Below are 13880 nucleotides of genomic sequence, written 5' to 3' on the forward strand. Positions count from 1 at the left end.
GTTCCAGAAGAAGGAAGAACGATATGTTCACAGTTATCAATGAATTCCGAAAAATCCTCTTGACTCAGGTAAGTACACAGTGCAAAGATTTAGAACAAAAATTTTGAATTTTATGCTTACCCATAGATCTTCAACGGATGTCTGCCATTGATTTTTGATTTTTTTTTTTTCAATTTTAAATTGTTATATTCTAGAAGTTCTTTAAGTACGTCCAGTCAATATCGATTTTTTCATACATTATGCTGTTAGGGGTCCTTGAGAGAAGTAAGTACCTATACACCCAAGGTTGCAATCCTGAAAACCCTGTGCTACTTACTTAAATAATGTTAAGTACCATATGGTGCTCGAAAAACTGGCAAATCTGTTACTTAATTCTCACAAACTAAGTATACATTTTTGGGCAAAGAGTCCACTAAAGTCCATTAAAATTGTAACATTCTAAGCCCAACCGTAGCTCTATAAACCTTATAAAGGACCAATATGGCTCTTTGAAAATGATGTAGGTAGGTACATTACTACCGAACATTTTGCTGCCGTTTTGTTTCAGATATTGTTAAAATCGATCATTCTATGACAAAAATCATCAGGAAGGAAGTAAACGGCTACAAGTTCGTGATAGTACCTACGTAAGTTCGTAAGTTTTTTTCTAGCTCAAATAACCAAGTACCAACATTGTAGCGCCAAAAATGAGAGTAATACGAAGCTTCAAACTCTCAGAGAGCCAAAAACAGCCGTGCGGCGTGCAAAGGTTGCTCTCACCGTAAGGTTAGCGCTCCAACTTCTTAAGCTTATAAAAAGGCAAAGGAACGTCCATTTGAATAAAACTTGTAATAGTGGTTTCATGTGTTCCTTGACAATTGATTTGGCAAAAAAGTTATATGAAAACGTAGAATTCCTTTAAAATTGCGATTAAGTAACTCTCAGGATTGCAACCTTGGGTGTATACTTACTTCTCTCAAGGACCCTAACAGCATAATGTATGAAAAAATCGATATTGACTGGACGTAGGTACTTAAAGAACTTCTAGAATATAACAATTATTGTTTAAATTATTTTACTCGTAATTTTATTTTTTGCTGATAGCATCTTAGCCCTGGCTTATGTGCACAGATGCGTTTGCTTTTCGTGTAATTAAATACAGCTATTGTATTTGAGGTATTTAAGCGAATATTTCTCATCGAGACATTAATTCCACACACGACTTCCGGATTCATCATGAAATTCGTATTGGTAAGTTTTTATAATTTTATTAATAAGTAGGGTAAGATGGGGCACAGTGTTACAAAAAAAATATACGGGACTATAATTAATGATTAAACGAACTTACCTGTACGTGAAGTTCTATCATAATTATACGATTGTTTTCGTCCGAAGAGATTGGCATAAAACTTTGTAGTATCGCCCAGGATCCGCCACTTGTGCACACGTTTGAGAGGGTATCACTTTTTTTTTTTTTTTTTTGTTGGTAGTTCAAAACTTATTTGACACGGACCATTACGACCGACCTTCATTACGTTTAGAGCATAGACATAATAACTACATAAATTTGCGGGAGGATGGGAGGGATGCCAATCTCTTCGGACGAAAACAATCGTATAATTATAATAGAACTTCACGTACAGGTAAGTTCGTTTAATCATTAATTATACTTATGTTTTCGTCCTCGAGATTGGCATAAAACTTTGTAGATATTGAGAGGAGTTAAACACATTATTAACAGGCAAATTTATGAAGATTATAATAAAGACTTTATTCAAGCCAAGATGAATAAAAATATCACAGTAAACCAAAAACATGTATTGAAAAACATCATTTGTAAATAATTGATTAAAAAATCATGTAGAAATAATTATAATGTAATACATTGTATAATTTTAATTAATGGTCTCATCATTAACTGAACTGGACAAAATCATTATACCAAATTCATTATTATCACTTGGGTCATTGTCTACCGTGACTCTATTATAGAATCTCCCAAAGACTTGTGAGCTGCCAGACCACCCAGCAGTATTTCTTATGAGATCTAAATTAACCCCAAGCTTACGAGCCTTTGACGTGGCAGCATGCCGCGTACTGTGAGCCGTAAAAATTGAGACATCTATGCCGCATTGTTCTAACACAGACTTAGTCCATCGGCTTAGCGTTTGTGGACCTACCGCGCAGTAAGGTTTTCTAAAACTGATGAAAAGTTTGCTCTGATTGTCGCGAAGATTTTTAGACCGTTCTATGTAATCAGTTAAGGTTTTGCAAGGACATAAAGCTGGGTTCTGGTTAAAATAAGGCAATGTAAGGGTTGGCTGGAGCGAACCGTTTCGAGACGTCTTGATAAATTCTGGAATTTTAATTACAATGTTACCAACGTGTTTCTCAATATTAAAAATATTAATCTTGGAGAGAGTCTGCATTCTATGTGCTGTAACTAATGCCAACAATGTAATTAATTTTTTAGTCAGGTTTTCGAATGTTATTTCAGTATTTGGATACCAAGTACTAAGAAAATTTAACACTATAGATGTATCCCATGTATTATTATATTTGGGCAATGCCGGCCGTAATCTATAAACGCCTTTAAAAAAGCGCTTAACGCGATCATCATTACCTATTTGATTTCCTGAAATGAGTGATAATGCAGATCTGCAACTATTTAGAGTTCCGAACTGAGCACCGTCGTTAAATAGCTGTGTTAAAAACAATATTACGTTTGGAATAGATATCTCAAATAAATCAATATTATTATGATTACAATAATTAAACCACTTCTTAATACAGGAATCATATTGACGCAATGAATTTTCACACAGTGAAGCCATCATTATATTTAGAGAAGAGGGTGGAATTCTTCTTCTCAGTAATGAAGGTCGGTCGTAATGGTCCGTGTCAAATAAGTTTTGAACTACCAACAAAAAAAAAAAAAAAAAGTGATACCCTCTCAAACGTGTGCACAAGTGGCGGATCCTGGGCGATACTACAAAGTTTTATGCCAATCTCGAGGACGAAAACATAAGTATAATGACAAAAATATTGTTTCAATCGGCTACTTTTTGGTATGAAAATAAACTTTAACAATCCCTCTTTAATTGAAATAGCTCAAACATTAACATTATTAGGAACTACTAAATTTAAATTGTACTTTAAATAAATCAGTCGATTTTAACACTGAGCCCCGTATCTGGGGTAGTCTGTTACAGGGTAAGGGGCGCAATGTTACAACAAAATAATAGGTTCGGTTCAAGTGGAAAATAGAGACGATTGACAATTTTGCCATTTCGACGTAAGTAGCTAACGTCGTCGTCGTAACCTCAATATCTGGCAGTAATTTAAAAAAATAATGCTATCAACCATCAAAATCGCTTCTGCCATAATTATCTTTTTCACTGTGAAGACCATAATCTGTCTTCCTCTTACGATTCCGCACCATTTTCTTTTAATACCTTGAAATGGTACAAAAACATTTTGTAATTGGGGCTGACTTTTACAGTGTCACACAGTGCCCCGTAACACAGTGCCCCAGAGAGGCAAACCAAATTGAAAAATTCGAATTAATATTTTAAGGTATGTTTACAACAAACAATTCAACGGTAATATACAGGGTGACTGGAACTGAACCCGCCATAGCTAATACGCGTATAGAGGAGGTCATTTGCTAATTATAATTAGCAATAATTATTGAACCTTACTTTCTATGGCTAAAGTTTTATAGTTTAGGAGATATGTCAATTTTTATACTTTTTTCAGATTTTTCCGAAATTTGACCTAAAAACTGCTTCAATTTTTTTTCTCGCGAGATTTCAACAGTTTTTTTTATTTGATATTAATATCGAATATGTCTTTATTCAAATAAAATAAATTTCTGATCCAGTTAATGATTGAATAGCTAGTTACGAGCCGCCAAAGTCTAACAAAAGTACAAACCACGATAAAAAATTCTACTTCGAATTCGATTGAAACAATAATTAATGGTGATAATGGATTGCCAATAATCTTAAAAATATCTCTAGCTTCTCTTCTTTCCAATGATATATCACACGTTGTAATTAGATATTGAATTTGTCAAAAATTCAAAGTTTATGGAAGAAAATGGAGTAATAATACAAAAATTATCCATACAAAGTTGATTTTGAATTTTTTAAACTCTTTTCTTCGTAATGTGATTATTATTTTTAAATTCATTTTTCAAAAAACACACAAAAATAGTTATGAAAAGGATTATAGCAGAAAATTTGAGATGTTTGAAGAAACTTTGTATGGATAATTTTCGTATTATTACTCCATCTTCTTCCATAAACTTTGAATTTTTAATAAATTTCAATATCTAATTACTACGTGTGATATATCATTGGAAAGGAGAGAAGGTAGAGATAGTTTTAAGATCATTGGCAATCCATTATCACCATTAGTTTTTTTTTAAATCGAATTCGAACTTGAATTTTTTATCGTGGTTTGTACTTTTGTTGAACTTTGGCGGCTCGTAACTGGTTATTGAATCATTATCTAGATCTGAAATTTATTTTATTTGACTAAAGGTTTATTCGATATTAGTATCAAATAAAAAAATCGGTTAAAATCATGCGAGAAAAATAAATTAAGCAGTTTTTAGGTCAAATTTCGGAAAAATCTCAAAAAAGTATAAAAATTGACATTTATCTCCTAAACTATAAAACTTTAGTCATAGAAAGTAAGGTTCAATAATTAGCAAATGACCTCCTCTATACGCGTATTAGCTATGGCGGGTTGAGTTCCAGTCACCCTGTATAGCTAAATAAACATAAAAATAAAGAAAAATATCAACATTGACCTGAATACAACACGTCCGGCAAAAAATTAAAAACTTTGAAACGGTTTTTTCGACGTTTAATAACATAAAAACAATTTTTGTTTGTTAATTTTCAAGCGCGGCACTAACTGTGACAGGAACAACGGTTCAAATATGGCGGCTTATGAGCTTGACATACGTGTATGTATACCAACATCATACAATTAATAGAAAGGGACGGAGAAATGTGCATTGTAACATTGTGCCCCGTGTAACATTGTGCCCCACCTTAACCTACACTAACTATTTTTGTCTGGAGAACTGGGCTCAATACATAATGGTGCTCGTTGGCTCGCAGAGTGAAGAATAATTTTATTATCATCATCATCATTTCAGCCACAGGACGCCCACTGCTGAACATAGGTCTCTCCCAATGATTTCCACAAAGGCCGGTTGGTAGCGGCCTGCATCCAGCGCTTTCTTGCTACCTTTATGAGGTCGTCGGTCCACCTTATGGGTGGACGTCCTACACTGCGCTTTTCCCTACGTGGCCTCTACTCCAGAACCTTGCTGCCCCATTGGCCGTCAGTTCTGCGTTCGTGCCCTGCCCATTGCCACTTCAGCTCGCTAATTCGCCTGGCTATGTCAGCGAAATTAGTTCGTTTACTTAAAAATTAGTTCGTGCCTTTTTAATTCAAAAAAAGTGTCTGAGAGCTATTTGTGGTGCTGGGCCAATGGATTGATGTCGACCAATATTTAAAAAACTTAATTTGCTGACATTACCATCAATGTATATTTTTGAAATATGTATATTTACTAAAAACAATATTAATTCTTTTCAAACGAAACGAGAGATTTGTACATTTTTTACACGGTATCCTAATCGTTTGGTGGTACCGTCTTGTTCAACGACGAATTTTCAGAGAAATTGCTACTTTATGTCTGTAAAACTCGATGGGTGCCGGGAATAAAGCCACAATCGACAAAACACAATTTTACAGGAGAAGAGATTTAGTGTTGAATAATAACGTATCCAAATGGTTTGTATATCAAACGATGCGTTATTTTTTCTGGAGTAACATAATATAATGTGCATAAGGTTATAGTGCTTAGAATATACCTTAAAAAAGGTAGAAATACATATTGCCGCTTCACATCTACAGTCGGTTCCGTAAGAGTACATTGTGGTTTTATTCCGGTAAAAAGTGCGAAATTAATCATACAGCAATAGTTTATTGCAGCGTTGTACGCTGATCTGAAGGATGTATGGCGAATACAGTAATAGCGGTTTGCTTGAATTTAATTATCGACTTGGAAAATGTACTGGTGAATGCTGTGTACATTGTATGTTCATATGGTCCGTATCGAAATGAGTACAAAGTTGAATATCTAGAGTGTTTCGTTAATATGTTTATATAAAGTAGTGGAATTCATTAGTACATAATGACAATATTATAATATTACACGCTTTTGCCCGCGGCTTTTTCGTAGTTTAGAAGTTATCATTAATTTTGTAACATTTTTTCAATTTCATGTCCTAGTAGGCTTTAAAAACACTTATCTTTTTTTCGGGTTGACTTATCTCAGATTTCTTTATTTTGACAATATCGCTATTAATTGCAGATGTTTGAAACAAATATTCACCTTCCTATCTTTGATGCAAGATTCAAAATTTTTGCTAGAAACATAAAAAATACTCTTTTAGCAGAACATTCTCAAAATTTCAACTTAAATGTTTAAATAATAAAAAATAAGAACTTTCATAGGTCTAAAATAATTTTAAAAACTGCGCAGTTTTCTGGACATTCATAATAATACAAAAAAAACATGTACTTAATAGGCCACTATTTTTTGTAATCGCTCCACTAAAGTGGTAAGTCGCTAAATGTTTTTGACTTTCTTAAAGTGAATTAATATGGGCAATCTTCTAAGTTTATATTACGTAGAACAGATTTAGAGACAATAACTGAACAGAACATGTTTTTATTCTCAACAAGGAAGCTTTTGCCCTTCATCACACCTGGTAGAAACTGTGATCAGGCTCAAGGTAGAAGGAAACTTCAACTACAGAGGAACTATGGCTTCCTACCTCCAAATGCCGAAACTTATTATAAATAAGTTTTAATGAACATAAACCAAATATCCCTCCTTCTTCTCTTCCTAAGTCTGTCACCATAACAATAATGTTGACAGCATTACTGTTTTCCAGCAGTTGTCAGGTAGGTACACAGCATTGCTTAATGTAAATCAATCAACATATTTTTATTGCATAGAAGAACACCATGAAGTATTTAATTGTTGTTAAATTGTACAAGTAGGTAATGTTTATTGTGACTTGGTACTCATAGTTTGTTTCGGGGAACAAAGCCGCAATGGCCGTTACTTCGATGGGTGCCGGGAATAAAGCCACAATCGACAAAACACAATTTTACAGGAGAAGAGATTTAGTGCCAATTATTGAATAATTCTAAACTACGAGGCGTATCAAAACGGTTTGTACCTAGGTATATCAAACGATGCGTTATTTTTTCTGGAGTAACATTTAATGTGCATAAGGTTATAGTGCTTAGAATATACCTTAAAAAGGTAGAAATACATATTGCCGCTTCATACATTGAAAGTCGGTTCCGTAAGAGTCCATTGTGGTTTTATTCCGGTAAAAAGTGTTCAATTAATCAAACAGCAATAGTGTATTGCAACCTCGGGCGCTGATCTGAAGGTACAGTAATAAACGTTTTCTTGTAGAAGATTGAAATAAAAGTTTTAACATTGTATATGGCACGATTATGCCGGTAAACAAATTCTAAATTATGAATGGGGAATAACCTCAGATCATAGAAAGGGTTCTATGATCTGAGGGAATAACGATTCAATATCCATAGTGCTTTTGTTAAATCAGGCAGTTTCAAAGATAAAATTGTGAAAAAAATTCAAAAGGTGTATTGGGACCCGCAGTTTACTAAAATCACTTAATCGGAAAACTGCTGCTATGGCTATTGCGGCTTTATTCCAGGCACCCATCGAACTGTACAATAAACTTCCGGACGCAATGAAGTACTTACGCACTAAGCAATTTAAATATCATCTTTATAAATTGTTAAGCGACAAATGTTTTTATAGCATAAATGAATTTATTAGTTGCAAATTTTAAAGAAATTCACACTATTTTTCTATTTTTTTTTAATCCAAATGTATTTTGTTTATTATTATTGAATGTATATCATTATTGTTAATTAATTAATTATTTTAGTTGAATTTTTATAGTCTTAGAGACTTATTTATTTTGACATAATTGTGTGCTTTCTGTTTCACTGTATGTTGCATGCCAATTGTCGTTGGTTAGATGTGTGAAACGGACATTCATTGTTTATCACTACTTTGTACCACATTTACCGCAATAAAGAAATTCTATTCTATTCTATTCTATTCTATTCTATTCTATTCTATTCTATTCTATTCTATTCTATTCTATTCTATTCTATTCTATTCTATTCTATTCTATTCTATTCTATTCTATTCTATTCTATTCTATTCTATTCTATTCTATTCTATTCTATTCTATTCTATTCTATTCTATTCTATTCTATTCTATTCTATTCTATTCTATTCTATTCTATTCTATTCTATTCTATTCTATTCTATTCTATTCTATTCTATTCTATTCTATTCTATTCTATTCTATTCTATTCTATTCTATTCTATTCTATTCTATTCTATTCTATTCTATTCTATTCTATTCTATTCTATTCTATTCTATTCTATTCTATTCTATTCTATTCTATTCTATTCTATTCTATTCTATTCTATTCTATTCTATTCTATTCTATTCTATTCTATTCTATTCTATTCTAAAATTTTCTCCTCATTTCTGATTCGATCTCGTAAAGAAACACCGAGCATAACCCTCTCCAAAGTACGCTGTGCAACTTTGAGCCTATTTATTTATTATGAAATTAGTTATTTTAATCATTTGAATTATGTAACGCGATATGAATGTCAGTGTCATCGTCGTCAGTTCGGTCATCATCATCAGTTCATTGCCTTCACTGCACTGTCCTGTCACTGTCTTTGATGCAAGACCAAGGTCCCGGCTTCGATTCTAGTGAGGGCGGATTTTTTTCTGTTCTAAGTCCGCCTGGCTAATATTACCTAAGTCTCTCGCTATAACAACAACGTTAACAGCATTGTTGTGTTCCGGCAGTTATTATAGAGGTAACTAGGATAGCCAGTCCCTCTGTGGTTGAGTATTCGGGGTGAAGCTCGCTTCCACCTTAGCTTCGGCCTGAGTGAGATGCAGGCTAAGAACTTCCTCGTTGTGGATTAAAAAAAATATCCTCCGTTAGTTGCCTCTTACATCCACGGAAGAATAGCTCAAATCTGCCGCAACTACATGACTAGCCTCCAGTAAAATCATCAGGCCGAATTTACAAGTCATCACCGTATGACCAGCGTGGGGAGTGTAGGTACGCCAAATTCTCCATTTGCCTCGGGCAAATTGAAAAAAAAAACCTGATAAAGGTAGCAGGAAGGCGTTGGATGCAGGACGCTACCAACCGTGCGATGGGGAAGTCATTGGGGGAGGCCTATGTTCAGCTAGGCTTTGGACGTCCTGTGGCTGAAGTGATAATGATAATTATGATGAAATTGAAAAAAAAAAACAACTTAAATTGATGCAATATTACGGCACAAAAAAGGTCTCAGTATGGGGTCGTGATGCAGGAAGTACTCGTACGTACGTACTAGTTTCTGCAGCGTGTGCTGTGCTGCAGTGGAGTTATTGGACATGATGGTGACAATGTCGTCATTTCAGGTCTGCTTCCTCGCTGTGCTCGCGGTGGCCGCGGCGCGCCCACAGATCAGTTTGGACGGCATCAGCGCTGGGTCCGGCACCAAGGCAGGACAGCCGGATACCGGATTGGACAGCCCATCCGGCATCGCCCCAGCCTCTGACTCCGCGTTGTCGAACGGCATCAGCGCTGGGTCCGGCACCAAGGCAGGACAGCCGGATACCGGATTGGACAGCCCATCCGGCATCGCCCCCGCCTCTGGCGCCGCGTTGTCGAACGGCATTAGCGCTGGGTCCGGCACCAAGGAAGGACAGCCGGATACCGGATTGGACAGCCCATCCGGCATCGCCCCCGCCTCTGGCGCCGCGTTGTCGAACGGCATCAGCGCTGGGTCCGGCACCAAGGAAGGACAGCCGGATACCGGATTGGACAGCCCATCCGGCATCGCCCCAGCCTCTGACTCCGCGTTGTCGAACGGCATCAGCGCTGGGTCCGGCACCAAGGAAGGACAGCCGGATACCGGATTGGACAGCCCATCCGGCATCGCCCCAGCCTCTGACTCCGCGTTGTCGAACGGCATCAGCGCTGGGTCCGGCACCAAGGAAGGACAGCCGGATACCGGATTGGACAGCCCATCCGGCATCGCCCCAGCATTTGGCTCCTATATTGGCTGATAATGTAATATTGTGTGTTTAATGTTTCTTTTTTTTGTTTTTCTCTTCTTTTATTGTTCATTTTCATTTGTGTTTTCGTGTCAAATAAAGGTTTTTCTATTTCTATTTCTATTTCTATTTCTATTTCTATCACCTCCATGACTTCGAGTGTACCAGGCGCTTCGATGTTGGGAGGTCTGACATCGAAAGTACCTACCATCCCATTATGAGTACCTGATCATCTATATACATGGTGGAATTTTGTAATGCCACCTGGAGGGAAAGTACTCTTAATATTTTAGATAGAAAAAAATTCTCAAAGAAAACATTCCTTTATTTTTGAACAGAAATAGAACTGCATTCAAAGATTTCCAAAAATTTGCTTGCCACCCCCGGGAATCGAACCAACTAAAATCTGTTAAAAATTACACCCTGTATTTTTTTGCCTCGATCGTTAGGGTCAAGTATAAGGATGAAATCTCTCTAACAAACTTGATAAATCAAATGAAAGGAAATCCATAAAATCTTAAATTATTTTAATAATGTACAAAAAATTTTGTGGTATGGTAGTGAATTTTCGAAAAATTTTCGAAAATCTATGAATGCAGTTCTCTTTCTTTTCAAAAATAAAGGAATGTTTTCTTTCAGTAAAATTTTCTATCTGCAGTATTAAGAGTACTTTCCCTCCAGGTGGCATTACAAAATTCCACCCTGTATATAAAAGAAAGTCGTGTTAGTTACTCCACTTATAACTCAAGAACGGCTGAACCGATTTAGCTGAAAATTGTCAGGGAGGTAGTTTAGAGCCAGGAGAAGGACATATGATACTTTTTATCCCGTTCGAAATTTAAAAAAAAAAGTCTGCTTATTTATTGCCATTAAGGCGGAACAAAGTTCGCCGGGTCAGCTAGTCTCAAATAAAATATTGCCCATCGATGAACTATAAGTCTAGATTTTTAGATCCAGTTAGTATCCAACATTGCAATAATATTGTAGCATTTTATGCCGACTTGCTAATAAATACCGGATTCGATTGCAATAGGTGTTTTTATTTTAATTCCAAATCTTTATTATAATGCGCCTATTTTTTTTTTATTTAAGTAGAGTTTATGTTATGTTATCACAAGTCCTATTAATCGAAATATGTTTCGAGTACCTAAATACTGGGGGAGGCCTTATTGTAAAAGTGCTTTTAAAGCCTATTTGCAAAAAATAATGAGTTTCATGAGTTTATCCAGTAGTGGAAGTCATTTGGCTGAAACGAATGAACGAACGAAATACTGTTTGTAATAAGGATACTAAAACTTATGTAAGTAGATACCTACATAATACAAAACGCTTTCTTGAGTAAAGTAAAAGGAACTAGATAGATCGAAGGCTCCTTTGTGTCAGGTACCTACCAGTACCTACTGATGATAAATTTGTATCACATTTCCTATTCTAAAATCGAAGTGTTGAAAGGCTTGTACTAAAACGTCTCAATATCGGTGCGTCTCCAAGATCAGACTCGAAACCTCCGGTTGCAGCGAGCAGTGTTCTGGTGAAGGGCGCGGGACCGGCCGTCATGGAAATCCTCAGGGGAGGCCTTTGTCCAGCAGTGGACGTTTGGATGAAACGAACGAATGATCCAATCCAAAAGAAACGTTTACTAAATAGGTAAACTCAATGTAAATAACTGTCACAAGCTAGGTGGCAACTACACAGTAGAGGTATTTGCTATTTCGTGACACTACCGATTCAAGGATATTATGGAGTAATCCCCCCCCCCCCCCCCCACACACAAATTTATAATGGCTTGTGTAAATATTTGACATACTTATCGTTAGAAATAACAAATCAAAATTTTATGGGTACGAAGGGGGGGGGGAGTCCCCCCCACATTTCTAATGGTTATATAAATATTTTCACATGTCGCTAGAAATAACAAATCAAAATTTTATGGGTAGGTACGAAGGGGGCGGGGGGTAAGTCCCCCCCATTACATACATTTCTAATGGTCATATAAATATTTTTACATTTTTTTTATTTATGCAAACACACCGTTTACGCATACACCTTCAAATACAATTGGTAAGAATGAAATCGGTAAACATGTTTTTAGAATTAACAAATCAAAATTTTATACATAGGTAGGTACGTACCTAGCTAGACTCACATTATTTCTCATGAATATTTCAGGTAAGTAATATAATATGTTAGCTATACTAAATTTTCAAAACAAACGGCGAACAAACCTCTTTTCCACAGTGCCAGCCGCGTGCTCAGCCGGGCCCGGCGTATCTCCGAAATGCAGTTTGTTTGTGAAGTATTAGCACATATTGATGAGAAAGACCATAGTTCCATAGGGGCTGGATCCCGCACTCATTAGATTCACTTGATTTTGGAAATTGACAAACGCTTATGTGGTTGCCGAATTAAAGAACACACCGCTGATGCGCACGGGCGTCCTTCCGAACTCAAAACTCTTGCGTCACTGGGGGGCGTCGCAATCGCAATCGCGAGCCTCGCTCCATAGGATTGGAAAGAATGTTGCCAGTTTGTGATTAAAAAATGCAATTAAGAAAAGAGCAAATTCCTTCCAGTTTGTGTTGTTTTATCTTAAACTAAAATTAAGAAACTAATAAATATATTTCGGTACGAAACATACCGCTCACCTTAAAAGTACCGAGTATCTTTTAACAAGACAAAACCTACGATAAGAAACTTACAAGTATCTAAGCTATTTGTAGAGTGAAACCTAACTATAAACCTAAAACTACTCTAGCTTTACTTAGATGCAAAACGTACCTACTCCCTACTCAACAGGAAGAGGACAAATCTTAACAACAGCTCGTTTGAAGAACGACTGTCCAATTTGTAAAGTAACGACCCGACAGATCCCGTCAGGACCTGGGTGTAAGGCGTGAACACGCGCAAGTCTCCACTGCAAGGGAGGAACGTTGTCTTCGCGTAACACCACAATCATGCCCTCACGTATCGGGGCACCGCGATTACTAAACCACTTGGTTGCTTGTTGAATATGATGTAAATACTCAAGACTCCATCTCTTCCAAAAATGTTGAGTGGACTGTTGGATGAGACGCCATCTTACTAAGCGGCTAGGATTCTCATCCACTAAAGAAATGTCAGGAATTGACGTTAAGGGCTCACCTATTAAAAAATGTGATGGAGTCAAAGGGAGAGGATCCCTTGAGTCTGCACTTAAAACACAAAGTGGGCGCGAATTGAGAATCGCCTCTATTTGACATAAGAGCGTATGCATCTCGTCATATGTCAAAGTTCGTGTGCCGACCACACGATGAAAATGATGCTTAAAGCTTTTAACACCCGCTTCGAATAGTCCACCAAAATGACTAGCGTATGGGGGTTGAAAATGCCAAGTGATGCCTTGACCAAGAACTTTTGAATTGAGCGTAGTTTGTACTACGTCATTACGCAAGAAACTATACAATTCCGTATGATACCTATCGCATCCCACGAAATTCTTTCCACAGTCTGAATAAATATCGGTACACAAACCGCGTCGCGAAACAAAACGCCTAAGTGTAGCTAAAAACGCTTCTGTGGAAAGCTCCGAAACGATCTCTAAATGTATAGCCTTAACGCTCATACATACGAAAACTGCTACATAACATTTAACTATTTTAGCGTTACGAACCTTATTTGCCCGAACGTAAAAAAAAA

The 13880-nt window shown here is 36.5% G+C and overlaps 1 protein-coding gene across 1 annotated transcript; it reads left to right on the plus strand.

The window, feature by feature from the left end:
• The first annotated feature begins 1175 nt into the window (after nt 1–1175).
• LOC135084866 (perilipin-4-like) lies at nt 1176–10322 on the plus strand. The gene is made up of 2 exons (XM_063979604.1): nt 1176–1230; nt 9567–10322. The coding sequence occupies exons 1-2, from the start codon at nt 1216–1218 to the stop codon at nt 10215–10217; spliced, it is 666 nt and encodes a 221-aa protein (XP_063835674.1). The 5' UTR covers nt 1176–1215; the 3' UTR covers nt 10218–10322.
• Nucleotides 10323–13880: the final 3558 nt, after the last annotated feature.

The sequence above is a fragment of the Ostrinia nubilalis genome, chromosome 27 (genome assembly GCF_963855985.1).
Source record: "Ostrinia nubilalis chromosome 27, ilOstNubi1.1, whole genome shotgun sequence".
Lineage (NCBI taxonomy): Eukaryota > Metazoa > Arthropoda > Insecta > Lepidoptera > Crambidae > Ostrinia > Ostrinia nubilalis.